Source organism: Trachurus japonicus, chromosome 16 (assembly GCF_045865225.1).
Source record: "Trachurus japonicus isolate A0001 chromosome 16, Traja_1.0".
NCBI lineage: Eukaryota > Metazoa > Chordata > Actinopteri > Carangiformes > Carangidae > Trachurus > Trachurus japonicus.
The window spans coordinates 34,160,983-34,187,858 of NC_140922.1; the positions used below are offsets into that span (position 1 = coordinate 34,160,983).

General features: G+C 40.4%; 1 protein-coding gene across 1 annotated transcript; it reads left to right on the forward strand.

Moving 5' to 3' along the window:
* Positions 1 to 3,983: 3,983 nt before the first annotated feature.
* Positions 3,984 to 26,667, forward strand: creb3l4 (cAMP responsive element binding protein 3-like 4). Its single transcript, XM_085803122.1, has 11 exons — positions 3,984 to 4,135; positions 7,738 to 7,872; positions 11,192 to 11,492; positions 13,029 to 13,156; positions 15,384 to 15,473; positions 17,189 to 17,295; positions 17,418 to 17,486; positions 20,315 to 20,399; positions 22,225 to 22,318; positions 25,362 to 25,764; positions 26,332 to 26,667. The coding sequence occupies exons 2-10, from the start codon at positions 7,741 to 7,743 to the stop codon at positions 25,718 to 25,720; spliced, it is 1,365 nt and encodes a 454-aa protein (XP_085659248.1). The 5' UTR covers positions 3,984 to 4,135; positions 7,738 to 7,740; the 3' UTR covers positions 25,721 to 25,764; positions 26,332 to 26,667.
* Positions 26,668 to 26,876: the final 209 nt, after the last annotated feature.

Here is a 26,876-nt window from a genome sequence, read left to right on the forward strand (position 1 = left end):
CGTGTAAACGGAGGGTGCAAACGATGGTTAATGTCTCCGTTTTTTAAAAATACCCGGGTACGTATAAACGGGGCCCCAGTGGCAGGCTCTTCCACCTGGATATGTGAATAAAAAAGAGAGAGGGAGACCACCAAGCCCTGCTCCTACTGAAGGAGAGGAATGTAACATGTAGCCTTATTCTTTATGTTTGTGTTGTCCTTTAAGACATTTAGACTTTTATTCTGAAGAGTGAGCTTTTATTTTGATAGGGTTTGTTGAGTTCTTCCCTTGCTAACCGCTAACTGCCACATGGAAGCAGGCTGATCTGTTGGCATGTTTTTCTTTATAGCCACATCTCCTGCGTTGGGAACGCCATAGAGGCAATGTTGTAAGTAATTTCATGGTAGATAATGGATAAATAACAATACATAGAATAAGTTAATGTTGAAATACATATTTACAAAGATAATATTCTGTTGTAATTAAAAACAATAATTAAAATGTGTATGTACATTGAGTTAGGCTTGTGAATAAGCTCACGTCATGAATGTAACGGTTTTTTGTGTCGTTTATTACAGTTTTCACTCTGTCTGTGTGAGATGGTAAAGAGCCACAGTAAAAGAGGACAAAAAACAGCTTGCTACGACTCCTCATCATTTCTCGCAAACACGAGTTTATCTGGTTGTATAGCTCTAGTTGCTACACTGGAGTGAGGACAACACAATGTTCAAACTTTAATTAATGTAGTTTCAAATCATCATCCAATGCTGCAAATAAGCTTGAGTCAGACCTTGTTTATTTTTATTTTGTATTTTATTTTGAGTGATTTATGGTGAGTTGAGACATTTATAGAGTGAGTTCAAAAGAGAGAAAAAACAGAAGAATTAGAAGAAAGAAAACAGTTTGTTTCAAAAGGTTTTACATCCTCTGCCCTTAGACCCTCACATCGACTGAGGAAAAACTCACAGGGAAAAGATGGAGAAACCTCAGGGTGAGCAACAGAGGAGGGATCCCTCACCCAGGACGGACAGACGGGACATAGATCGTTGAAAAGAAGACGAAGAAGGAGAAGAAGGAAAGAAGAATAAGAAAGGCCCCCCACATACTTGGGCATACTTGACTCCGCAGACGTCCGCGCGTACTCGAGGCGGACTCAGTGCGGACCAAAGCAGATGTCTGCCAGACCCGTCCACGCAACGCTAAATTTTTAAGACCGCACGGACTTCGCATACGCATACTCGGTGTGACACAACTGACTGCTCGGTGGGAAATCTTCACATCAACCTGTTTTAAATGTGACACCGTGCGTTTCACTCATAGACTGTATAGAGAATAGACGTAGCACCCATGACGTCACCCATTGGTTTGGAGGAGTCGTTTTTGTGCTGCTACTAGTGATGTGCGGATCGATACTGAAATATCGATACTTCCGATACCAGGTCTGTGTGCTCAAAAATCGATTCTCAAATGAAAATATCGATACTTTTGATACTTCATACTTGTGGTAATGTATATCATTAACAGGAACATGGCGGAAAGTAACTAAACTATTGAGACCTTGTCTAAATGACATGCAGTTTTTAGGAACTACTTTTTCTTCCGCCTGGGTAAGTGCGTAATGCGTAACCCGCTGCTCACTCAACAGTCAGTCTGTCTCAGTCTGTGTAGAGTCTCAGCTCCACAAACAGCCAAGACAGATATCTGTGGGAAAATTATAAATAATATTTTGGTTTAATGGTTTTATTATTTTACAATATGTTCTTTTTTTAGTGTTTGAAACACCATTTTCACATATTTGTATGATTGTGTGAGTACTATTAGCTTGGCTATATTGTAAACGAGGCAGCTACCTCAATATACTTACGGACAGTGCGTGCACTGTACGCCCGACTATGTGGGGGCCTGAAGACGAAAGAAAGAAGAGGAGAGAAGAAAGCAGAGGAAGTTTGGGAGGACTAGATGGTTGACCCTCCTGTTGTCAAGGAAGAAAGGAAGGAAGGAAGGGAAAAGGAAAGAAAGAGGGAGGGAGGGAGCAGATTTGTTAAAGGAAGGAAGAAGGAAGGGAAAAGAGAAGGAAAGGAAAGAAAGATGGAGGTATAGGGAACAGATTTGTTCAAGGAAGGAAGAAGAAGGATGGAAGGAAGGGAAAAGGAAAGAAAGAGGGAGGGAGGGAGCAGATTTGTTAAAGGAAGGAAGAAAGAAGGGAAAAGGGAAGGAAAGGAAAGAAAGATGGAGGTATAGGGAACAGATTTGTTCAAGGAAGGAAGAAGAAGTAAGGACTTAGGAAAGGAAGGAAGGGGAAAAGGAGCCTTTAAAGTAAAGGCTAAAGAGAAAGGAAGTAACAACAGGGATATGACATGGCGGTTGAGCTAGCAGTTGAGCTAGCTAGCAGTTGAGCTAGCTAGCGGTGAAACAGCAGCGACGCGGCGTCGTAGGCGATGGGACCGGAGATCCGTCTCACCACCTCCATCCAGACGGAGAAGTGGTTGTTCATCATGTAGGAGTTGGCCGACACGATGGCGTTCACGGCGCCGCTGACGAGCCGGGCGCACACGGCCTCCCGCACCGGCGGGTATCCCACCAGGAAGCCCACGGCAGCGCCCGCCGCGAAGCCCGCCGCCGCCGCCATCTTCAACCAGAAGTCGTCCGGACGCGGAGGAGCGACGACCGCCTGCACAGCTGACAGCAGTCTGCCAACAACGCTCCCGAAGATGGACATTTTATATTCGATTTTTTTCTATAATATTATTTTCTGTTTTTTTACTTTTAATTTTTTGTCCGTTTGTCTCTACGGTTGTTGTTGCTTTCTCTGTTATTTACCTTTATTCAGTGTTTTAATTTAAATAAAGGGTAAAACAAAAAGAAAAAGTCTCTGTTACTGTGAGTCAACGCTGTCTGATTAAACTCAGTGTTTTGTTGTTTTAAATTAAACGCACGTTGTGTGTTTTTCTCTGATTAAACTCACTCTCTAGATGATAATAAACTTTAGAAATAAACGCACTTTGTGTGTGTGTGTGTGTGTGTCTAATTAAACTCACAATGTGTGTGTGTTTAAACTGGACTCACAGTGTGTGTGTGTGTGTGTGTTTGTGTGTTTGCCTCTAAGTCAACTCACTATGTGTCTGTGACGTGTTTAGACATCAAAATAAACTCACTGTGACGTGGCGCCGTCGATCACAGGCACACGCCGGTGACGTCACCGTTCTGAACACGTCAGTTACGTTTCTCAGCAACATTCGGTGTTGGCAACGTTCCATGACGTCTCGACGTTCAAAACTGACGCATAAACGTCACGTCATGTTGAAGCAAAAAAAGAAAAAAAAACAGGGAAGGCGGAGGGTTTTTTTTTTTTTTTTAGTTTTTTTTTAACAAACTTTATTATCATATTAGAGACATTACAGTACAAACATGAAACAACAGTGAAGTAGCTGCATGGAGTGCATAACAGAGCTTGACAAAACGAAATAAATGAATACAAATACAATGTATCAGGATGCAGAAAGATTATTTTAATCAACAAAGAGCCAGAAAATAAATATATATGCAAAAATGAAGAAAAGAAAACAACAAAAAAACAGTAGAGATTTTATCTAGCTAGTAATTTGGATCATAATATTTTTTCCATAAGACCGGATGTCTTGAAAAATATTTCAGTTTTTTCAGTTCCTTTATTTATTTTATTTTTTTAACCAGCAATAGGATGATATTAATGACGTCAGAGACAGGTATGGCTAAATGATCCATATAAAAGATAATATGATATGAATCAAATGGTGGTATATTATTAATTGTTAGAGAATTTTCTTTCTTTCTTTCTTTCTTTCTTTCTTTCTTTCTTTCTTTCTTTCTTTCTTTTTTGTCAGATCTATTTACCTGTAGTATCTCACCCCACACACACACACACACACACACCTGTTGGTGGCGGTGTCGCGCTCCTCGGCTGAGGAAGCATCAGCAGCAGCAGCAGAGGAAGAGGAGGAGGAGGAGGAGGAGGAAGCGGACTGAGCTGCTGCTGGACCCGGAGCTGCCAGCTGGTTCACACACCGACTGAGAGCGACTGAGACCCGGACGGAGAGCAGCCGGCGGACGGAGCCATGAGGAGCCGCAGCCTGTGAAGCAGCAGCAGCCGCTTCAGACCTTCACACCTCCACACACGGTGAGTGCTGCTGCTGCTGCTGGTCCAGGATCAGGCCTGGACTCATTAATGACCGGGATGTCATCAGTTAATGACAGGCTGCACACACACACACACACAGGCCTGGAGCTCACTGGGAAGTTTGTGGATCCATAGGAAACTTTATGACTCCCTTTTCAGCTTTAAAACGCAACAAAAACACAATGTAAACACAATACTCAGAGCTATTATCAGCTAAATGCCATTAATACACACGGGCAGGCTGCAGCTCTGTGCACACTTTACATGTTGACTTGTTGTTTTAAAGGTAAAATAAGTAAAAACATTAACATAACATTATTTCATCTACTTTAAAGTCTCATATTTTACACTTTTCTGTGTTTTTTCTAAAGGTAAAGTCAGTAAAAACTACTTTTAAAGTCTCACATTTTACACTTTTCTAACGTGGTGAAGAGGAAAGAGGCTGTCCATAAAAGTATCAAGTATTACTTTACAAATAGTTTTTATGATACATTTTCTAAAGGTGAACAATGTCAGAAAGGTGAAAGACTAAATTACAAGACACAAAAGATCATTTAAATTAAATAATAAACTTTATGACTCCTTTTTCCGCTTTAAAACACAATGTAAACACAACACTCATAGGTATTATCAGCTAAATGCCATGTAAACACATGGGCAGGCTGCAGCTCTGTGCACACTTTACATGTTGACTTGTTTTAAAGGTAAAATAAGTAAAAACATTAACATAACATTATTTCATCTACTTTAAAGTCTCATATTTGACACTTTTCTAACGTGGTGAAGAGGAAAGAACAATGTCTCCCTCTGAGATGCTGTCCATAAAAGTATCAAGTATTACTTTCTACACAGATTTTTTACAAATGTTCTAAAGGTGAACAATGTCAGAAAGGTAAAAGACTGAATTACCAGAGACACAAAAGATCATTTAAATGAAATAATAAACTTTATGACTCCTTTTTCAAACACAATAGACCTATAATACATGTATTATAATCTAAATGCCATTAAACCATGGTCAGGCTGCAGCTCTGTGCACAGTTTACATGTTGACTTGTTGTTTTAAAGGTAAAATAAGTAAAAACATTAACATAACATTATTTCATCTACTTTATAGTCTCATATTTTACACTTTTCTGTGTTTTTTCTAATGGTAAAGTCAGTAAAAACTACTTTTAAAGTCTCACATTTTACACTTTTCTAACGTGGTGAAGAGGAAAGAACAATGTCTCCCTCTGAGATGCGGTCGATAAAAGTATAAAGTTTTACTTTCCATAACAGATTTGATTAATTTTCTGAAGGTGAACAATGTCAGAAAGGTGAAAGACCAAATTACCAGGGACACAAGAGATAATTTAAATGAAATAATAAACTTTATTACAGATGATCCTCCAGCGTCTCACTGGTCATGAGGATTCAGGCCTGGAGCTGACCTATTATTATGGTATTATCAGCTAAATACCATTGATACTACAACACACATGGCTGCAGCTCTGTGCACAGTTTACATGGAGAGTTGTTGTTTTCAAGGTAAAAAAAAAACAAACATGAACATAACATTATTTCATCAACTTTAGAGTCTCATATTTGACACTTTTCTGGTGAAATAGAAAGAACAATGTCTTATAAATGAAGTTAATAACTTTCCATCACATCTGAGCCTTTAGCAAACATGGGTTTTAATCGTTTTCTAAAGGTAAACGACGTCAGAAAGGTGAAAAAACTAAACTAAACTAGATAGATTAGACTTTGTTGTCATTGCACAAAGGAAAACGAAATTCACTGTGCCATGGCCGAATAGAAGAAGCAAACAAATACACAACACATGCATGTGCAAAATCATTTAAGTCATAGTATTAAACAAAACAACATAAAAACACATAAAAAGAGCATTTTATGGACAGTGTTGCACAAATCGTCCCTTTATTTCACTGATTAAAGTAACTAAACTGACTCTGGACTAAAGTGAGAACTGATCTAACATTAATTACATAAACTGCAACAAAACTTAATGAGGAAACCTGTAACTGAGTGTAGTAAAATAAACTAAAATAAAAGTATCATGATATGAAAACACTTGAACGCAGCACCGGTGTTTTTTACTGTAAATTAAACTCTGTGTTTTCAGCCTGAAACCAGAAACACGTCGAGCAGCTTCTCAGGTTTCCACTCAGTCAGACTGGTTAGAGTTTGTGTAGGTGTGTAGGTGTGTAGGTATGTGTTAATGTAGGTGTGTACATAGGTGTGTGTGTGTGTGTGTGTGTGTGTGTGTAACCAGGATATCCTCCTCCACTCTTGCTTCATGTGTTTGTCCTGATTCTCACACCGACTCTTTGTTCTGCCGTTGGGTCGTTGGTGTGTTTACTTTCTCTTCTTCCACTCGCACGTGTCTGTGTCGCCTCTAACCGCAGATATTATTAGATTTACATATTGTGTACACATTCATTTGACTATTTATTTTGTTATTTTGCACAAATACAATAAATAAGTTACATTAACTTAAAGGGATAGTAACATCTTTTTTAAAGTGGGGTTGTATGATCTCCAAATAGCCCCTAAGTACTTTAATTGCAGTAGAAGACTCTCTGCACTCCTCCCGTTAGCAACGCCAGCCCATAATAGCCCTGCCCAGAGATTTACAACATACAGTGTTGTGAACAGACCCAAAGAAACGGCCTATTTTCACGGCCTAAAAGAGGTTTTACCTGAAAAAAAAATACACAGTTCCATTGTTCGCTATAATATAATTTTTTCCAGCCCTTCAAAGTGCAGGAAAAACACAGTTTTTATTTGGACCTGGAAAAAATGATACTATCCCTTTAACTTACTTGACAAATAAAAAAAGCTTTTCTCACTCTGACCAGAGACGTTTTGCTCTGACCCAAATTCCACTTAATCTAGAGTTGAAACAATTAGATGATAATATGTCAATAAATGTCAAATCTATTTGATTAAGGCACGGCAGCTTTATTTATACAGCACATTTCATACCAAGGGGCGACTCAATGTGTTTTACATTAAAACAAAACATTTAACAGTAAGAATTGGAAATGGGGAAAAAAAAACATACAATTTTTAAAGATTAAATTAAAAAATAGTAAAAATTGGAAACATTAAACATACAATTAAAAGCAAGAAAAAAGAATAAAAGAAAGTACAGGAGGGAAAAAAAGAAATAATAAAATAAAAACTAGATTAAAATAGAGCATAAAATATGAGTTTGCAGCATGAAATATTGATTTGTATTAAAACAATTAAGAAGATTTACCGAAGATTTAATGTTTTTTAAAAGAGTTCAACATGAAAAGAGACATTTTTTTAACCTGCGTTTAAAATTCTGACAAAAACAAAAGATACTGACTGAACGAAGGAGGATTTCATTCTTTACTTTACTAAGTTAAATTCTCAATTTCTGAGGTTTTATCTGAATTATCTGTAGAACTGCAGCTCTGCTTTTATTCGTCTGTCTCTCTTTGATCATAAGTAAAAAAAAAAAAATTAAAAATTAAAAAAAGGGGGGGGAGGATGTATTGTGTGTGTGTGTGTGTCATCTGTCTCTGTTGCCGTGGCGACCGCTGACTGTGATGGGCGTGTCCTCTCAGGTGATGGACGCGGAGAGCGGCGAGCTGTTCATGGGAGGCGACGGCGCGGCGGCGTCAGACAGCTGGCAGCTCGACGCCCCCTTCTGCTCCCAACTCATCAAGCCCCTGCAAGACTGGGCGGTGGACCCCGAGTGTGTGAGTTTTTTTTTTATGTATTTATTTATTTTATTGAGAAATTGAGGATGCAAACTCTAAAAGAGGATGATTGCAATGATACCGGTGAAAATAAAGTTCAATAGTATGAGTATGTCCATGTTCGGTTGTTTATGTTGTACTTATACATGCTTATGTCAATAATAAAAAAGACCATTGAAAGAAAGAAAATAAAGTTCAATATAAAAGTGCAAAAATCAAAATATTAGAGGATTCATTAAGGAAAACAGAACAGAACAAAACAAAACCAAATAGTATCAGATAAGGTGGGAAAATACATAATATCAGGCATTTTAATTCAACATAAAGGAGAATTCCGGTCATTTTCTAAGTAACGCTCTACAGCTCTAGGTCCCAGAGTGTGACCACAGGAAAAAATCACAGAGAAATCTGTGCAGCAGAGTTGTTTTAGAGGCAAATTCATGCAAAACCGCTGATGCGCGTTGCCTTCAGGGACTGTTTTTCATCAACAGTCTCTGTATTTCCCTCTAAAACAACTCTGTGTGGTAACGTTGTGTTATTATCTCATAGCGTGGTGAATGTGCAGCTCACAACTTGTCCACCAGAGCGTTGTGGAGTTGTTGGATTGTGTATTTGATGAGTTTGATGAGGGAAACCAAGAAATCCCATGAGAACTCCGTAGCATAGGCCAAGATCACCTGGCCAGAGTGTAAAAATGTGTGGCAATGTGTTGTAATTTGTGTGTGTTTGTATGTGTCTGGTGAAATGAAATGTGAAGAAATGGTCATGTGAAAAAGAATTTCCCTAGAGGGACAATAAATGTCTAAAGTCGAAAGTCGAAAAGTAGCTCTGAGCAGCTCACAGCAGCTTGCACCGACAATTAAAGGAAACGAACCTACTGCTGTGACTATAGGGATTATGGCAATGGGCCAATTTGACAAAAATGTTGAACTATCCCTTTAACATCTTATAAAAGCATCACTTAACACTCGGTTAAGTGAGGCGGCAGCGTCGGTACTTTTCAGAGTATCTCGGAAACCACACAACAGAACTTATTGGGGAAAATTGTTATCAAAAGCTTACTCTTTGGGCGATCTATCGTGGGCTCGGGGCAATTATAACCTTTCGAGAAGATTTTCAATCCAGCCGTTAAGTGCAGCGTTTTTTTCGGCAACTTTGTAAAGTAAATCCAATGTGATAACTCCGGGATAATGTGATTATTTGTTACGTTTTATGATAAAGACGTGTAGTACCGAGCCTCCATTTTGAGGCCGGATGTAAACGATGGCGACTTCCGGTCGGCCCCTCTTTTGTTTTGATGACGGTAACATCCAATCAGGAGCAGCCAAAGATCAACGTGAAGTAAGATAGTTGCCCGTATCGAAAATAAAGGAATAATAATCCCCCATGGCCAAAATAAAGAAAAATAAACGTTTACACACAACCTTTGCACATGGAAACGTAGCCTACACAAGCTCAGCTTCATGCACTGTATGGAATGTGCTTAGTGTACATTCTTGTGCTAAGTGCGCATTCTGAGTGAAAAACGAGTGGAGAAAAAATTTAAAAATATAAATATTTTTTGTTGTGTGTATGTTAGAAAGTTAGAATTTTTTCTCCTAATAGCTAAGGCCTGAGAGAATCATATTTGAGAATGAAAAAGCTTGTTCATTGTTGATCTCTGTGTTTTTTTTAACTTAAATTCTGTGATATTCAATTACCGTTTTGTTTTTTCTTTAGTTTATATACTCATATAACTATTAATCCATTCATGTGAGATCATTTCAGCATACATATTTTGATAGCCCAGGTTGTCCTGAAAAAAGAAATGTTCATTACTTGACTGTACATGGAAGGGTTGAGATTATACATGCATTAATAGACAGAAAGACCAGGCGGGCAAAAAGTAGCAAAAAATGACTTGGAGTAATAAGGGTTAAAGGGATAGTAGAATTTTTTAAAAGTGGGGTTGTATGATCTACAAATAGCCCCTAAGTACTTTAATTGCAGTAGAAGACTCTCTGCACTCCTCCCGTTAGCAACGCCAGTCCATAATAGCCCTGCCCAGAGATTTACAACATACAGTGTTGTGAACAGACCCAAAGAAACGGCCTATTTTCACGGCCTAAAAGAGGTTTTACCTGAAAAAAAACACAGTTCCATTGTTCGCTATAATATAATTTTTTCCAGCCCCTCAAAGTGCAGGAAAAACACAGATTTTATTTGGACCTAACCAACTGCTGATCGGCGGGCGCTAACCCTGGGCGGAGGGATACGTGAGTTGGTTAGGTCCAAATAAAAACTGTGTTTTTCCTGCACTTTGAAGGGCTGGAAAAAATTATATTATAGCGAACAATGGAACTGTGTTTTTTTTTTCCAGGTAAAACCTCTTTTAGGCCACAAAAATAAGCTGTTTCTTTGGGTCCATTCACAACACTGTAGCTATGTTGTAAATCTCTGGGCAGGGCTATTATGGGCTGGCGTTGCTAACGGGAGGAGTGCAGAGAGTCTTCTACTGCAATTAAAGTACTTAGGGGCTATTTGTAGATCATACAACCCCACTTTAGAAAAATGCTACTATCCCTTTAACTTACTTGACAAATAAAAAAAGCTTTTCTCACTCTGATTGACCCAAATTCCACTTCATCTAGAGTTGAAACAATTAGATGATAATATGTCAATAAATGTCAAATCTATTTGATTAAGGCACGGCAGCTTTATTTATACAGCACATTTCATACCAAGGGGCGACTCAATGTGTTTTACATTAAAACAAAACATTTAACAGTAAGAATTGGAAACGGGGAAAAAAAACATACAATTTTTAAAGATTAAATTAAAAAATAGTAAAAATTGTTAACATTAAACATACAATTAAAAGCAAGAAAAAAGAATAAAAGAAAGTAAAGGGGGTGAAAAAGATATAATAAAATAAAAACTAGATTAAAATAGAGCATAAAATATGAGTTTGCAGGATGAAATATTGATTTGTATTAAAACAATTAAGAAGATTTACCGAAGATTTAATGTTTTTTAAAAGAGTTCAACATGAAAAGAGAAATGTTTTTAACCTGCGTTTAAAATTCTGACAAAAACAAAAGATACTGACTGAACGAAGGAGGATTTCATTCTTTACTTTACTAAGTTAAATTCTCAATTTCTGAGGTTTTTCTGAGGGCTATTATGGGCTGGCGTTGCTAACGGGAGGAGTGCAGAGAGTCTTCTACTGCAGTTAAAGTACTTAGGGGCTGTTTGGAGATCATACAACCTCACTTTTAAAAAAATGCTACTATCCCTTTAAAGTCCAACGTTTGAAGCTGATAAAGTTTTCCCGCCTCAGACGCTCAACGACAGCGAATCAGACGACGTCCTCCACGCCGTCGACCCTAACGAGGTGTTCCCCAGCGGGCCGGCCGCCGACCCCTCGTCGTCAGAGAGCGACAGCGGCATCTCCGAGGATCCCGTCCTCGAGAGCCCCGTCACCATGGTGACAGCGCTGACCGCCGCCGCCGCCGCCACGGCAACAACAACGACCTCCCAGCCGGCCCCGGCGACCGTCTACCAGGTGGTGTATGACATCAGCGGGCTGGGCGGCGTGAAGGCCGAGCCCGGACACGAGAACATCATCTCCATCGAGCTGGGTGAGGAGGAAACACAGACTGGAGCTACAACTAACCACCTTTTCATTATTGATTTATCTGTTGATTATTTAAACCACTGATCGATTTAGTCGTTTGGTCAATAAAATGTTAGAAATTGTTAAAACAGGGTTCTTACGGATCCTTAAAAAGTCTTAAAAGGCATTGAATTCATTAATCTAAAAACAAGGCCTTAATTGGCATTAAAATGTCTTAAAGCAGAAGTAAGCGATATTTTTGTGTTAATCTAAGTCTTAAATAGTTGTATCTTCCGACAGCAATCACTTCTATAGAGTGTTTGGTCTGAAACACGGGTCTGTCAGTCACTCTGCTCTGCTCTGAGCCCAGGAGAAAACTTTCCTTGTATCCTACAAGTTTTATCCAATGAGGAGAGAGAACGGCATAAAGGGGCAGTCCTCTCTGTGTGTGCAGCCAAGGGATGCGCGTGAATGTGGTGACGTAGGTAGTCACGAGGACCAATAGATCTATGACGAGGGCGGGGGCTGCTAACTCCATCGGCTGAGAAGACGTTATGGTGCGTTCAAGGCAACCCGTAACTCGTGTTTTTTCCAACCTGTGAAGTCATACCAGTTCGATCTGGTACGAGTTCACGGGTCAGAAGTTACGAGTGGCCGTTATAGTGACTTTCACAGGTAAAACAGGTCGGAAAAACACGAGTGGGTTGCCTGGAACGCTACAAAGTCGTAAGTCGTGACTTGAAGCTGTAATTTACGATTTCAAAAGCCTGCCTGGAATGCAGCATTTTTCAAACGTCTAAAAGACGTTTTACCTGAAAAAAAATACACAGTTCCATTGTTCGCTATAATATAATTTTTTCCAGCCCTTCAAAGTGCAGGAAAAACGCAGTTTTTATTTGGACCTAACCAACTGCTGATCGGCGGGCGCTAACCCTGGGCGGAGGGATACGTGAGTTGGTTAGGTCCAAATAAAAACTGTGTTTTTCCTGCACTTTGAAGGGCTGGAAAAAATTATATTATAGCGAACAATGGAACTGTGTATTTTTTTTCAGGTAAAACCTCTTTTAGGCCGTGAAAATAGGCCGTTTCTTTGGGTCTGTTCACAACAATGTATGTTGTAAATCTCTGGGCAGGGCTATTATGGGCTGGCGTTGCTAACGGGAGGAGTGCAGAGAGTCTTCTACTGCAATTAAAGTACTTAGGGGCTATTTGTAGATCATACAACCCCACTTTTAAAAAATGCTACTATCCCTTTAATATGGATATTTATGTAGTATATTCATTTTATTTTATTTTTAATATGTAGTTTTATATTTTATGGATTGAGTATACTGTATTATGTTTATTTATATGGACATTTATGTTGTAGATATATATATTTACCATGATGTGTAGAAAGGGGTGGGAATTCTTCCTACTCCTTTTGCAAACTTGCATAGTTTGATTTGATGATACTTATATATATAATTTATTTTATTGTAATTTTTTTTCATTTTAGTCAGTTTTGTTCTAAATAAATAAATAAATAAATTCCTTCCTTTATTCTCCTGTCCCGGTGCAGACGAGTGGAGCTCCCAGGTTCTGTTCTCTGACTCGTGTGTGGTGAACGAGCTTCCCGTGGTCAACGCCGCCGCCGCCGCCGGTCGCCTCAACGGACCCATGGATCCTCCGAGTCCCGACGACGACCTGGTGAGAATTCATTCACAAAAACGAAGAAAACATTTTCAGAGCTGAACCGATACTTCCATACCACACAAACAATACGTGGGAACCTGCTTCTTCAATACTCTGTGTAACTTTATTTTGCTGCTGCTCTTTAAATTGTGCGCAGTTTGAGAAGTTGTTGAATCACAGTGGAGCTTCAGTACGAGAAGGTTTGATGTGAAACAGTTTTTTTTACATACAGTAAAGTATGACTCCTGAATGTAGTAACACATGGGTTGTTTTTTTGTTCTGGGTTTGTGTTTTTTTTTAATTAGTATCAAGAATCGTGTAAATCCACTGGTATCGGTATTGACTACTGAGACTCTGGTGTTGTGAGTAGGGATGCACCGAATAATCGGTAACCGAATATATTCGGCCGAATATTGCAAAAAAAAGCAACATTCGGCCTTCGGTGGAATGAGCGCAAAGCAAGGCCGAATATTAAAAAAAAGAAGAGAAAAAAAGTCTGATAAATACGCGATCCCGCGATGATGGAAACGGCAGCTTCAACCCCATGGAGCTTTATTAGTAAGTGACTCCTACTGCTGGAAAAACAACAGCAACAAGAGCAGAGGGGGGAAGCTGCACCGCTGCACGTCGCTCCAAGAGCCGGTGCCGGTGCGTCCTGTCTGCAGCGGAGACACGGCCACTGAGAGGCTGAGTGACGGGACCGTTACCGTAGCAACGCGTCTTTTAATGAATCATTTAAAAACTAGGGCCGGGACTCGATTAAAAAAAATAATCGAATTAATTAGAGGCTTTGTAATTAATTAATCGCAATTAATCGCATTTTAATCGCATATAAATATTTGACCTGAGAACAGTGAGAAGCATTTTTTTTTCACATGGATTTTAGTATACCATTGAATGACTGAATACATAAGCTTAAGCATTCAAGGTGGTACTTAACCAAGACCAACAGACTAGGGATGCAAATTATCGATTAATTCATTAATGGATATTTGATACATACAGATTAAATGGTCTTTCCTTCCAATACACTGTGATGATTACTGTAGTATTTAACTAGGCTACTTAAATCACAGTAGCATAAACTGATTTGTTGAACTCAGCCTGATGTAAACATTAATAAAACTCAGTAACCAATCACACAGGCAGCTCCATGTTGTCCCTGTGTGATGTTCAGGGACAGGTCAGGACAGTCTGAAGACAGAGCTCTGAGGGTGAAGTCCTGTCATAATGAGATGAGCTGCACCTGTGACAGTGACAGGTCATAGATATAGCGCTGCAGCTGAGCAATTAGCGCTATATAGCGCATTTAGCGTGCGCCCGTGTCTGTGTATCTATGTGCAGGCAGAGATCAGAGATGGTGTTTTAAATAACCATGCTAGTGTTTCACCAGCTCTCATCTCCGCCAGTCAGCCTCTCAAACTGCCGCCTCTCTCGCGTGTGGGCGCACCGCACGTAGACACACGTGAGAAAAAAATAAATAAAAAATTTGGAAAAAAAATTAAAAAAAATCAATTTTTTTTAATAAGTGCGATTAAAATGCGTAAATTTTTTTAACGCATTAATTTTCGTGTAATTAATTAATCGTAATTAACGTGTTAAAGTCCCGGCCCTATTAAAAACCAAACACCCTGAACAGCATGCTGAGTAGGCTACGAGAGGGAGAGACGACTGCAGCAGTTAAAACGAAAGCTCCTCGTCCCAGCATGTCGCCCGCTCCGTCCGTGGCCGACAGCTTTTAAAACAGTGTTTCCCAACCTTGGGGTCGGGACCCCACGTGGGGTCGCCTGAAATTCAAATGAGGTCGCCTGAAATGTCTAGTAGCCTAATTGATGAAGTAAAAGAAATCTGACCAAGAAAGGTTAGGAACCACTGTTTTAAAAGACACTTGGGTTTTTTTGGGATGTACTTCAGCACTCACAATGGGCCGATATAAATGAAAAACTTTATTTAACTTGTTGTGCTTTTTTGATGAGCAACGGCAACTGGAATATTCAAAAACTGTCAGAATAGTCAATAAACATTAACTTTCTTTGAAAATTAAGTTTAAAAAAATATTTTATTCCAAAACTTTATAACCACTTTCGGTATTCGGTATTATTCGGTTATTCGGCCAAGCGTTTAGATTTTATTCGCTATTCGGCTTCGGCCAAAAAATGCCATTCGGTGCACGCACCCCTAGCTGTGAGCGGTGTAGACGCCCGTGACCTTTAGCACCGACTGACCCGTGTCTGGGTTGCAGCTGTACCCCGACCTGCAGCTGACCGAGGAGGAGCAGAAGCTGCTGAACCAGGAGGGAGTTTCTCTGCCCAACAACCTGCCGCTCACCAAGGTAAAAGAAACAACAGGGATGGACACATGGTTTTTGTTTGTATGGATTTATACACAGATATTGGTGTTTATGTATTTATTTATGTGTATATGTGCGCATGTGACAGTAAATTCATATATGTGACCCGTTCCATCAAAATGAGTCGGAAGTCGCAACGTTCTATTTTTAGATAATCAGCTGATAACATGGAAAACCCATAGAAAATCCAAAAAAAAATTTTACCCTAATTTCAAAGCAATGACATTCAAAAACAATCTCCCAAAGTTTCACAGTCCAGATAATTGAGAAAAGGCACGTAAATGATGATTAAAGTTGACCTGCAACTTAAACCCTCTGAAAATGAGCGTTGCTTCGGTGCAAAACATGAAATATCTTCTGAACCGTTCATGATAGAGACGAGCTGTAAACTGCATCTGAATCGCAGGATTCTCCGCTTTCCGACGGTCATTGAATGTTGCCTCTATGACGAGCAGGGACGGGTACAGAAACAGATGCTAAACCGAGTAGCATCGATGCTAACAGAGCGTAGCATCGATGCTAACAGAGCGTAGCATCGATGCTAAACCGAACGTAGCATCGATGCTAACCCGAACGTACACGCTTGCACATGTTTTACAAAATGTCAACAAAACATGACAACTTCTGAACCGTTTATGATAGAAACGAGCTGTAAAAAGCATCTGAATTGTGAGATTCTCTGCTTTCCGACGGTCATTGAATGCTGCCTCTATGACAACAAGGGACCGTATAGGGTGCGTGTAATCACGTGGTACAGGAACAGATGCCAGAGTCACTGGCAAAAACTTTAACTGCTATTTTCTCAGGTTTTAGAACAGAATAAGAGAGTAGGAGATCGTAATTCAAATGGCAACATCTCGAAAACCATCAAATGTATGACTCTGACTAGGGTATCATTTTAAAGCTTATTTTCTAATCTTTCCATTGATACCAAAATCTCAACTTTGAAATTTGGGTCACTGTGACTCATTTTGATGGATCGGGTCACATATGTGTCTATACTGCATGTAGCATGTCAACACTTAACAGAAATGTACTAAGATGATGAGTAGCCGGCTGGGCTGCAGCCGTCCAATTTATTTTATGTCACTTTTGTTGTAAACGTTTGTTGATGTTTTTCTTCTTCCACTTCCATTTTTTCTCTGCTTGGATGTAGGTATTATCTAATTTGTGAATTAATTTGTAACAAGGGGTAGACAATATAAGTTCGCTTCTTTCTACCCCCTTTCATTCAAGAGTTACAGTATTGTCACTGTTTATTTTATTTTTTGTTTTTATGCTTGACAAATGAATGAAATAAATAAATAAACTAAACTAAACACAATCCAGGATGTGGTTTCAGATGTGGACGATATTTGGTCTTTTTAGAGTAGAATAGTACTTTATTAAAGGGATACGCCAACATTTTTTTTTCATGTCTTGCCTCACGTGGTGTCAGGTGCAAACACAAAAGGTACAAAAAATTATAAATAGTAAAAGGTGGCGATAAAATTAAAATGTAAATATAATATATTTAAAAATATTCTAGTGCAAAAAATATGCATATGCTATAACAATTTAGGATTTATATACAATAGAATAGAATAGAAGTAAAGATACGTACGCTGTGGGCTTTTATTTTGAAAAACAAAATAAAAAGTGACGGGGCTTTTATTTTGAAAAACAAAAGAAAAAGTGACGGGGCTTTTATTTTGCAGGCAGAGGAACGGATCCTGAAGAAAGTTCGCAGGAAAATCCGCAACAAGCAGTCGGCTCAGGACAGCCGGCGGCGGAGGAAGGAGTACATCGACGGGCTGGAGAGCAGGTTCGATTCCCGACTCAACCACCAGATACCGACACACTGACACACACCTGCAGGAAACACTAAAATGTGTGTGTGTGTGTGTGTGTGTGTGTGTGTGTGTGTGTGTGTGTGTGTGTGTACAGGGCAGCAGCCTGCTCGGCCCAGAACAAGGAGCTGCAGAGGACGGTGGAGCAGCTGGAGAAACGCAACATGTACGAGCACGTTGTGATTATTATTATTATGATTGATTATTGATCAGTGGGTGTGTAGTGACAGACTGCGTCCAGCAGAGGGAGCCGTCGTCTCTGTCTCCAGCTGCTCGGACAGATGTTGCTCATCATCTGGCAGTGAGACAATGATCCAATACGACTTTACATCAGAAATAAAAGACAGAACAGCTCATATAAGGCTTAAAATTATATTTAAAATACAAATAAAATCAATTAAAAGTCATACACTGCAAAAACTCAACATCTTTCCAAGAATATTTGTCTTATTTCTTGTCAAAATGTCTCATTTCTAGTCAAAACTAATCTCTTTCCACTTAAAATAAGACTCATCACCTAAAAGTTAACTTGTTTTTAGTTCATTTTCACTTGTTTCAAACAAATTTTCCCTTGAAATAAGTAGAAAAATCTGCCAGTGAAAGCAGGTTTTTTTGTGCTGTAGAAAAACTTGCTCCACTATCAGATTTTTCTACTTATTTCAAGTGAAAATCTGCTTGAAAGAAGCAAAAGAAAAGTGTCTAAAAACGAGCTACTTTTTGTGATGAGTCTTATTTTAAGTATAATGAGATTTGTTTTGACTAGAAATAAGACAACAAATATTCTTGGTAAGATATTTGAGTTTTTGCAGTGTACAACGTGAGTAAAAATAAAAGCCGCACAATGAAAACAATAAGTAATAATCGCACCAAGAAACAAGAAAATCCATAACTGTGACATCACCGAACAGGAGGAAATGCAGCACAACTCATCAAACAGATATTTTTTCTAACTTCATCCAACCGTTAAAACGTTCAGCTGATGGCGTGAGTGGAGGTTTGTGTCTGTGGAGAAGATGTTTCCAGTGTTAATCCAGATGTTTTCAGTGTTAATCCGGATGTTTCCAGTGTTAATCCGGATGTTTCCAATGTTAATCCGGATGTTTTCAGTGTTAATCCGGATGTTTTCAGTGTTAATCCGGATGTTTCCAGTGTTAATCCGGATGTTTCCAGTGTTAATCCGGATGTTTTCAGTGTTAATCCGGATGTTTCCAGTGTTAATCCGGATGTTTCCAGTGTTAATCCGGATGTTTCCAGTGTTAATCCGGATGTTTCCAGTGTTAATCCAGATGTTTCCAGTGTTAATCCGGATGTTTCCAGTGTTAATCCGGATGTTTCAGTGTTAATCCGGATGTTTCCAGTGTTAATCCGGATGTTTCCAGTGTTAATCCAGATGTTTCCAGTGTTAATCCGGATGTTTTCAGTGTTAATCCAGGGCCCAGTTGTTCAAAAGGTGTAATCTGGATAAAATTTATCCGGATTTTGAAATCCCTTTTTTTGCTATCCTGGATCACGTAATCCGTTTTACTTACTTCTATCCCAGTTGTTCAACGCAAAGTTGGATTGGATCAGTCTGACCCAGATCCAAATCCAAATTTTCAAGATTACCAAATCCGGATAGTGAGTGCTCTAGATGGGACTGTGCATCACAATGAAGGCTGATGGACTGTAAACAACAGGTAGAACAGCAGCATTAGGTCTCTCAAAGTGTATTTATTTGAAAACGGAGTGTATGTATTGTTTTCTGTGCTCTTTGTTGTTTCTTCAATGTCTTTTAAACAGCCAGACTTTGTTTATGATTTAAATACTTGTTTGGGACTTGTTTTTTAGGACGCTATAATGTGTTACTTATTTTATATGACTTTTTTTTCTCTCTTTCTTCATCTTTTTTTAATATATTTGTAATAGAGACTAATCAATCAATCAATCAATCAATCAATCAATCAATCAAAACAGCCAGACTCCATCTGATTGGGCTGTTAAAATAAATTTAAAAACGCAAATATACACTACATTAGGGAAATTGTGACTATTTCCCCATGTGTTTCAAATTCAAACGTCAAAATTCAAACGTCAAATTTCAAAATTCAAACTTCAAATTTTAAAATTCAAACTTCAAATTTCTTTAAATTCAGTTTGGGGGAAAAGTAGTTGGGGAAAAGTTTTTCAGTTGTAGAATATTCAAAAGTTAACATTATTTACAAATCACTGTTGTGGTTTAAAATTAGGTGCAAAATATAAATCAATAAATGTATATATGCTACATTATGAATATTGTTTATTTGACCAGTTTGAATTTAATTTAAATCACGTTTTGTTCCTGAAATCCCCCCTGAATCCACCAAACTGCTGGGATCAGAATAATCCTGATTTTTTGGATCAAAGTTATCCCGATCCTACTGAAAACACAAACTGAGGGTTTTATCCAGATTAAAACCAAGATTGGATTACGTGATCTAATCCGATCTCAGAATCCGTTTTTGGTTTTGAACAACCCATTTTCAAGATTTGATCCAATCCATTATCCAAAATCTGATCGGATTACCTTTGAACAACTGGGCCCAGATGTTTCCAGTGTTAATCCGGATGTTTCCAGTGTTAATCTGGATGTTTCCATTGTTAATCCGGATGTTTCCAGTGTTAATCCGGATGTTTCCAGTGTGAATCCGGATGTTTCCAGTGTCCGGATGTTTCCAGTGTTAATCCGGATGTTTTCAGTGTTAATCCGGATGTTTCAGTGTTAATCCGGATGTTTCCAGTGTTAATCCGGATGTTTTCAGTGTTAATCCGGATGTTTCCAGTGTTAATCCGGATGTTTTCAGTGTTAATCCGGATGTTTCCAGTGTTAATCCAGATGTTTCCAGTGTTAATTCGGATGTTTTCAGTGTTAATCCGGATGTTTCCAGTGTTAATCCAGATGTTTCAGTGTTAATCCAGATGTTTTCAGTGTTAATCCAGATGTTTCAGTGTTAATCCAGATGTTTTGCTGCTGCTCAGGTCTCTGCTGGCTCAGCTGGGCCAGCTGCAGTCGCTCATCAAGCAGACGGTCAGTAAAGGAGCCCAGACCTCCACCTGCTTACTGGTACGACACCTTCACTCACCATAATCTGATTCATTCATTCATGTTCCAGCCCTTCACCTCTTACCGCACTGTTTTTAAAGGGATAGTTCACAACATTTCAGTCAGATCCTCCTCTCACCATAATCCCTATAGTCATAGCAGTAGGTTCATCATCACCTTTAATTATCGTGCATGTTGTTTTGAGATGGGCGGGGCAGAGACGTGAGCTGGAGGCGCATGGTACTTTTACCTTCCTCTCATCCAACTCATCAAATACACAATCCAACAACTCCACAACAACGCTCTGGTGGACAAGTTGTGACCTGCACATTCACCACGCTATGAGATAATCATGTAACATTACGACACATGTAGCAAATACTCTGAACTACTTTCTCTTCTGAAATCCCTCCGCCCAGCAGCCGTGTCTGGAATGTAGTTCCGGCTAGGGATGTCCCGATACCACTTTTTCACTTCCGATACGATACCGATATTGCAGCCTTCAATATCGGCCCGATACCGATATTGATCCGACATTAGGAGTGGTGAAAAAAAACGATTATTTATATTTTTCAAATTCTAATATAAAGGAGATCCTCCTGTTATTGGCTGACAGCTGTCATGTTCTTCTATGGGACAGACAGTAGTGAGCTTACTTTTGAACTGTAAAATATTAAAAAATAAACCTTATTTACAACTGTTATTGAATTACATCAATGTCAAACAAAAGGCAAAATCTTCTTGCTTCAAGGTTTTATTTGTCACTCCAAATTGAAGATTATAGTCTGCCCTACAGTAAAAATGGCATACATAAAATAAAAAGAGGAGTAAAGCAATATATTAAGCAGCAATATTTAAGCATCAAATATGTTTAATCAAATCCACATAGTTTGAAACAACGTTCAAAACACACAGCCAGTGTCACAACTAAGCATAAAGCCCGCTAGCTTAATGCTAACGTATAATGTAAAACGCCATAGACGGGCTAACAGAAATTAGCATCGTTAATTTAATTCTGGCTTTAGCCTGTTAACACGGCACAACATGTGGACCAGCTGGTCTTCCTCCAGAAGAATCTGACCACCGACCTTTAGAGCAATATAGCGCATTTACCGTTTATTAGCGGGCAAGCGCGACCTGTCCATGCACCCGTGTCTGTGTGTGTGTAGCCTACGTGCCACATGGCCGACATCACTTCTCCTTGCTACAATCGCACCATGGATGAATCATGTGATCTCTGCATGTTGGAGCCGGGCGCTCTTCTTCTCTGGCGGCGGCGCACCAACATTAAGGTGTATTAGCGCCACCTACTGTGTTGGAGTGTGAACGAGTCACTTATGTGAGTGCTGGAGCGGAAGAATGGACTGCTTTTATCGGAGCGTTTATATCGGAGATTTTAGATGCAGTCCGATATAATCCGATATTTGTTTTTTTGGCTGATATCGGACAAATATCCGATATCAATATCGGATCGGGACATCCCTAGTTCCGGCTGCATTTCCCTCTAAAACAACTCTGTGTGGTAACGTTGTGTTATTATCTCATAGCGTGGTGAATGTGCAGGTCACAACTTGTCCACCAGAGCGTTGTTGTGGAGTTGTTGGATTGTGTATTTGATGAGTTTGATGAGGGAAACCAAGAAATCCCATAATGAGCCTCCGTAGCGTAGTTCTGAGCAGCTCACGGCTCTGCTCCGCCGTTCTAAAAACAGCCTTGCACCGACAATTAAAGGTAACGAACCTACTGCTATGACTATAGGGATTATGGCAATGGGCCAATTTGACAAAATGTTGAACTATCCCTTTAACATAATATGAGCTGATTTGTTTTCTGTGTGTGTGTTCAGATCATCCTGGTCTCTCTGGGTCTGATCATCATGCCGAGCTTCAGTCCGTTCAGCCGCCACTCGTCTGCAGACGACGACTACAGACCCACAGGAGGTCGGTGCTTTGTGATGATGTCACTTCCTGTCTGGACTTCAGACGTGTCGTTGGGTCTAAAACTGAGTCTGATGAAGTTTCTGCAGCAGTTTAGTTTCATTTATTTAACCCTCCTGTCCTCCTGGGTCAAGGGAGGAAGGAAGGAAGGAAGGAAGGAAGGAAGGAAGGGGAAAAGGAAGGAAGGAAAGATGGAGGGAGGGAACAGATTGGGTCAGTTGGGTCAAAAAGGAAGGAAGAAGTAAGGACGAAGGGAGGAAAAAAGGATTGTAGAAAGAAGGAAGGGACAAAGGAAGGAAAGAAAGATGGAGGGAGGGAACAGATTGGGTCAATTGGGTCAAAAAGGAAGGAAGGAGTAAGGACAAAGGGAGGAAAAAAGGATTGTGGAAAGAAGGAAGGGACAAAGGAATGAAAGAAAGATGGAGGGAGGGAACAGATTCATTCAAGGAAGGAAGAAGGGAGGAAAAAGGGAAGGAAACAAAGATGGAAGGAGGGAACAGATTCATTCAAGGAAGGAAGAAGAAAGGAAAGAAGGGAGGAAAAAAGGAAGGAAAGATGGAGGGAGGGAACAGATTGGGTCAATTGGGTCAAAAAGGAAGGAAGAAGTAAGGACGAAGGGAAGGAAGGAAGGAAGGAAGGGGAAAAGGAAGGAAAGAAAGATGGAAGGAGGGAACAGATTCATTCAAGGAGGGAAGAAGAAAGGGAAAAAGGAAGGAAAGGTGGAGGGAGGGAACAGAGTCATTCAAGGAAGGAAGAAGAAAGGAAAGAAGGGAGAAAAAGGAAGGGAAGAAAGATGGAGGGTGGGAACAGATTGGGTCAATTGAGTAAAAGGAAAGAAGGAAGGAAGGGAAAAAGGATTGTGGAAAGAAGGAAGGGGAAAAGGAAGGAAAGAAAGATGGAAGGAGGGAACAGATTGGGTCAATTGGGTCAAAAAGGAAGGAAGGAGTAAGGACAAAGGGAGGAAAAAAGGATTGTGGAAAGAAGGAAGGGAAAAGGGAAGGAAACAAAGATGGAAGGAGGGAACAGATTAATTCAAGGAAGGAAGAAGGGAGGAAAAAGGGAAGGAAACAAAGATGGAAGGAGGGAACAGATTAATTCAAGGAAGGAAGAAGAAAGGAAAGAAGGGAGGAAAGAAGGAAGGAGGGAACAGATTCATTCAAGGAAGGAAGAAGAAGGGAAGAAGAAAGGAAAGAAGGGAGAAAAAGGAAGGGAAGAAAGATGGAGGGTGGGAACAGATTGGGTCAATTGAGTAAAAGGAAAGAAGGAAGGAAGGGAAAAAGGAAGGAAACAAAGATGGAAGAAGGGAACAGATTAATTAAAGGAAGGAAGAAGAAAGGAAAGAAGGAAGGAAAGATGGAGGGAGGGAACAGATTGGGTCAATTGGGTCAAAAAGGAAGGAAGAAGTAAGGACGAAGGGAAGGAAGGAAGGGGAAAAGGATTGTGGAAAGAAGGAAGGGAAGAAAGATGGAAGGAGGGAACAGATTCATTCAAGGAAGGAAGAAGGGAGGAAAAAGGAAGGAAACAAAGATGGAAGGAGGGAACAGATTCATTCAAGGAAGGAAGAAGAAAGGAAAGAAGGGAGAAAAAGGAAGGGAAGAAAGATGGAGGGTGGGAACAGATTGGGTCAATTGAGTAAAAGGAAAGAAGGGAGGAAAGAAGGAAGAAAGGGAAAAAGGACTGTGGAAAGAAGGAAGGGGAAAGGAAGGAAACAAAGATGGAAGGAGGGAACAGATTAATTCAAGGAAGGAAGAAGAAAGGACAGAAGGGAGGAAAGATGGAAAGAAGATTGGGTCAAAAAGGAAGGAAGAAGTAAGGACAAAGGGAGGAAAGATGGAGGGAGGGAACAGATTAATTCAAGGAAGGAAGAAGGGAGGAAAAAGGGAAGGAAACAAAGATGGAAGGAGGGAACAGATTCATTCAAGGAAGGAAGAAGAAGGGAAAGAAGGAAGTAAGGGAAAAAGGACTGTGGAAAGAAGGAAGGGGAAAAGGAAGGAAAGAAAGATGGGAAGGAGGGAGCAGATTCATTCAAGGAGGAAAGAAGGAAGGGAAAAAGGAATGAAAGAAAGATGGAGGGAGGGAACAGATTCATTCAAGGAAGGAAGAAGAAAGGAAAGAAGGGAGGAAAAAGGAAGGGAAGAAAGATGGAGGGTGGGAACAGATTGGGTCAATTGGGTAAAAGGAGGGAAGAAAGGAAGTGAGGAAAGAAGGTAGGAAACAAAGATGGAAGGAGGGAACAGATTCATTCAAGGAAGGAAGGAAGGGACAAAAGAAGGAAAGAAAGATGGAGGGAGGGAACAGATTGGGTCAAAAAGAAAGAAAGTAAGGACGGAGGGAAGAAAGGAAGTGAGGAAAAAAGGATTGTGAAAAGAAGGAAAGAAAAAAGGAAGGAAACAAAGATGGAAGGAGGGAACAGATTCATTCAAGGAAGGAAGAAGAAGGGAAAGAAGGAAGGAAGGGAAAAAGGACTGTGGAAAGAAGGAAGGGGAAAAGGAAGGAAAGAAAGATGGAAGGAGGGAGCAGATTCATTCAAGGAGGAAAGAAGGAAGGGAAAAAGGAATGAAAGAAAGATGGAGGGAGGGAACAGATTCATTCAAGGAAGGAAGAAGAAAGGAAAGAAGGGAGGAAAAAGGAAGGGAAGAAAGATGGAGGGTGGGAACAGATTGGGTCAATTGGGTAAAAGGAGGGAAGAAAGGAAGTGAGGAAAGAAGGAAGGGGAAAAGGTAGGAAACAAAGATGGAAGGAGGGAACAGATTCATTCAAGGAAGGAAGGAAGGGACAAAAGAAGGAAAGAAAGATGGAGAGAGGGAACAGATCGGGTCAATTGGATCAAAAGAGGAAGTAAGAAGTAAGGACAAAGGGAAGGAGGGAAGGAAGGAAAGAAGGAAAGATGGAGGAGAACAGGAAGGTTAAACCTTTATTTAAACTGGTTGGTGACGGAGGTTTCTTCACCATGACGATGAAAACCGTCATGAACAGATCAAACAAAGATGAAACTGTTTTATTTTATTTTTATTTGTAATAAATGGTTGTTCTGTTTTTTCCCCAGTTATCTCCAGAAACATCCTGACGGAGCCTTCATCCTCCTCCTCCTCCTCTCAGCCGTCAGCAGACGAGGTCGACGGTCCCGCGGTTCAGTCTGAATCCCCGTCGCCTCCCTCTGATCTCGGCCAATCGGGAGCTCCGGACGGCGCGGCCGCCGTCCCACGAGAACCAATAGAATCGCTCGAAATGATGACGGCGGTGGACGGCGGCGCGGGCCCACGGGAGGCTGGGAGCCAATCGGGGAACAGCTCGGCCGCTGTCGCCGGGCAGACTGAAGCTCAGCTCGCCCTCGGCCTGAGCGGGTCGGCGGCCGGGAAGGGAAGTCGCGATCCGGCCAAACCGGGACACGCTGACGAGATGTAGACGGACGGACGGACGGACGGCGTCATGGAAACGGGAGTCGGGACGTGTTAACGGTGTCACTACCCGATTTGCAACGCTACCCGATTTGTGACAGCCACGTACGGCAACTCCACTTGGACAAACTTAGTTGAATTGACTTAGGATCACTGCCCTATGTGCGTCGCCAGAGACGGTTTATCTTTTTATTTATTTTTTTAAATACTTTATTAGTAATGTAAATTGAGGGTTGGTTGTGGTGGTAATAGGATCCTGATGCTCAGAAAACAGGAACAGAGGCAGACTTTTAATGTTTACTGTCCTCTTTTCTCGCCGGCCTCATCACCATGACAACCACAAACAATCACAACTACCACAACACTCACTGAATAAACGAGTCTGCCGCGGCTGTCTTATGACGGACCTCCGCGGTTTTTATTTTATTTTATTTTTTAATCATTTCACAGTACCGTATTTTAAATTCACAGAACTTTAAGCATGTACGCAAATCGGGCAGTGCCCAAATGAAGTTTGTCCAAGTGGAGTTGCCGTAGGCAGCTGTCCAAGATGGCGGCCGGTCTGCACATGCGCAGACCAGTTTTGTCACAGATCGGGTAGCGTCGCAAATCGGGTAGCGACAAACGGCACCGAAGGCGACAGATGAACTGGAAACAAACACGCGCTCTGATTGGTCGGAGCTGATCGTGAAACATGAGACTGGAAAATGAGCCGAGAGCTGAAGAGGACGGAGACGAAGACACAGACGGTTTGTTTCAGTCTGGTTCACACACACACACAGATGTTTTATCAGTGAGAGCGCACACACATGAAGATAAAAAACCATTGATTGATCAGTTTTGATCGTGTTGTGTGTGTGGTGTGCTACAATATTCCCAATTGACCGAATCGCCTTGTTGTTTACAACTACTTCTGGGTAGAAAACCAGCATGAGAACAATAGAGAATGTGAAGTTACGTCACGCCGTGGGACGTTGGGCGCCATCTTTGGAGGATCGCGGATGTAAACACTTGCTCGTCTCCCTAAAAAAAGTTCCCCAAAGTCGCTTAAAAGTAATCATGGTGGGACAGTACTGCTGCGTAAAAAAATGCCAAAGTAGTATGCACTAATACCAAAAACGAGATAGTTCACGATGTCTGGATAGCCTATAGTCTACTTGCCA